The 2934-nt window shown below is 37.9% G+C and overlaps 1 protein-coding gene across 1 annotated transcript; it reads left to right on the forward strand.

The window, feature by feature from the left end:
- Nucleotides 1-986: 986 nt before the first annotated feature.
- Nucleotides 987-1946, forward strand: LOC117178595 (uncharacterized protein K02A2.6-like). The gene has a single exon (XM_033370019.1). It carries the CDS (start codon nt 987-989, stop codon nt 1944-1946), a length of 960 nt encoding a protein of 319 aa, XP_033225910.1.
- Nucleotides 1947-2934: the final 988 nt, after the last annotated feature.

Here is a 2934-nt window from a genome sequence, read left to right on the forward strand (position 1 = left end):
TTGGGCTTATAGCCTCACATATGCTATATAGGGTGTTTTAACGTTGTTACGAAACTGCGAAAATACTTAACTTCAATCAATAATATATCGATGAAAAAAAAAAGCTATCTTGAATCTGAAAAATGGAATTTAGAGGGCAAGGGTGCTCCTTTGTGATGCTTTCGCCCGTTTTTGAAAAAAAAAATTATTCAAGATGCTATGTAACCTCAAATATAGCAAAAAAACGGTGTTTTTTGCACTTTTAGGTTACAATATCTCGAAAACTGAGGGTGATGGAATTTTTCTGAGGTCGGATTCGGATTCAGCGCAGCAAAAACCTTCGGGTATACTAGGTCTGGTTTCTGGTTCCGGACCTTTGTCAAATTTTGTCGGCCTGTGTAATTTATCTCAGACCTGGGCAGCGCAATAGAGCCTCTACGACACTTAACGAAGAAAGAAACTGTGTTCTCAAGTACTAAAAATCACCAGAATTGTTTTGATAAACCTAAATTTGCACTTGCGAAACTTCCAACGTTGTCATATTTCGACTTACGAAGACGTAATCGTCTAGTTGTGGCTGCAAGCCCAGTAGTCCTAGGAACTGTCCTATTGCAGTTTGATGATCAACAATGTCCCCATATTATTTCTTTTGCCAGCAAGAGCTTATCAGATTCCGAACGGAGATTCTCACAAACCGAAAAAGAAAGTTTGGCTCTAGTATGGGGAGTTGAAGGTTTTATTTCTATCTTGCGGGGTTGGAATTCGAGTGGGTTACCGACCATAAATCTCTCGAAACAATTTTTAAACCAACCTCTGAACCACCTGCAAGAATTGAATGCTGGGTACTTAGACTTCAATCTTTAAAGTTTAAAATAATATATCAACCCGGAAAATCAAATATCGCTGATTCCGTATTCAGATTATGTAAACTGGAGAACGGAAAATCATTTGACCAAGACAGCGATCGACATATTTTCACAATAATTGATAGAAGCGTACCGAAGGCTATGAGGATTTCTGAAATCGCAGACCCAAGCAAATTAGATCCTGAGATAGTAAAGGCCGTCGAGAAAGTTAATCAGAATTCCTGGGAAGCAACCGACAAAAATGTATTTTATCAATTTTGCTTGGAGCTTTCGACATTGAGACCAATGATGTTAAGAGGAAACAAAATAGTAATTCTTCTAAATCTGCGATCCAAGACTCTAGAACTAGCTCATGAAGGACACCCCGGTGAAACGGTAATGAAAAGAAGACTAAGAGCTAAGGTATGGCGGTCGTTGATTGACAGGGAAGCCGAGAAGTTTGTCAAAAAATGCAGAGATTGTCTCATGGTTATGCAGCCAATCAAACCACCGCCTATGTCAAGACACAAATTCCCTGAGGGTCCTTGGCAATATTTAGCTATTTACCATATGGACCCATCACCTAACCAAAAGATGGTGTTTGTAGTAATAGATTACTACTCCAGATATCAAGAGTTGAAATTTTTAAAACAAACCACTTCCAGCGTTATAATCCAACATCTTACAGAAATTTTTTTGACATTGGGACTCCCGAAATCTATTAGAGCCGATAATGGAGCACAGTTCATCAGTCAGGAATTCAGACGATTTTGTAAAGAAAATAACATTGAGCTGATTCATACCACACCATATTGGCCACAAGCAAATGCGGAAGTAGAGAACATGAACAAATGCATCCTGAAACGCCTTCAAATTGGTTACGCTAACGATCGGAATTTGCAAATGGAATTGCAAGAGTTTACATTGATGCATAATGTTACTCCTCACGGAACCACGAAAATGTCACTATCGGAAATGATGTTTAATCGCAATAAAAGAGATAAAATTCTATCAATCCTTGATATAAATGACGGGAGCACTGAAGAAGAAGCCAGAGAGAACAACATTCTTAATAAACAGAGAGGAAAGGGAAGATGGGGCAAGAGGTACCTAAAAAGATAGAACCACTGAAACTGATAAGAAAGGAGGGATTGTGGAGACCGGCAACTGGCGATAGTTAGTCGGCCCGTAGCCCTTGGGGCGTGTTACGCAGATGAGTGTGAAAATAAAGTGTTTTATATACATAGTTGTGCAAATAATCGTTCAGTTCAATATGTATAATGTTTTTGTGAATCTTGTGATAAACACATTGTGATTACAACGCGTTGGACTATTCATTGAGAGCAGGGTACCACATATACAAATATACAAGATTATTTAATCATTAATAAAGATGAGCTCTTAGGACTGTCAGAATGACCTTTTTTTGTTATGACAGGTATACACTCGAAGTTATAAACCGCTCGTGTTGGAGTCATACAGATTCGACTCAAGAGATTAATTCATGTCTTCAAGACATAGAGACTTGTCTCCAAGGCATAAATTGAAGTCTGGCTCCGTCTCAAAACTGAGACATGCTCAAGTCCAACTTTTCGAGTTATAGCACTTACAAAATTAAAAAAAAATTAATCGAAAATTTTAGACTAAATAATGCACGATATGAAACAAAGTGAAGAAAGATGTTACTTTTTAAGCCTCTACAAGATGATCATGACAAAGGACCTCGCACGCATGGAAAACTGTTTTTCGGCGGATTTTATTATAACTTGGTAATTTTCTATGTAATAAGGGCCCAATGAGAAAATGTCCGTATTTTCAGGTAAAACGAATAGCCGTACAGAACATTTTTTAACTTCAGAAAATGTGAACTCAACCATTTTCAAAATTCGCTTACTTTTCAAATTGTTGTCAAAATGGCTGGCTAATTAACTTGACCTTATGTTTTCGACGCTGAAAGAGTATACCAAAGGCCAATCTAATATAATAATTTTTTCAAAAGTAATCGTGCTCACAGACAGACAGGCATACAGACAGACATACCGATAGACATACAGAGATACATATGTACAGACAAAAGGGCAGACATTTTACAAAAGCGGGGGGGGGGGGG

This window comes from Belonocnema kinseyi, chromosome 8, assembly GCF_010883055.1.
Source record: "Belonocnema kinseyi isolate 2016_QV_RU_SX_M_011 chromosome 8, B_treatae_v1, whole genome shotgun sequence".
Taxonomy (NCBI): domain Eukaryota; kingdom Metazoa; phylum Arthropoda; class Insecta; order Hymenoptera; family Cynipidae; genus Belonocnema; species Belonocnema kinseyi.

Coding starts and splice junctions, on each gene's coding strand:
- LOC117178595 (XM_033370019.1), top strand. CDS start 987: ATGAGGATTTCTGAAATCGCAGACCCAAGCAAATTAGATCCTGAGATA.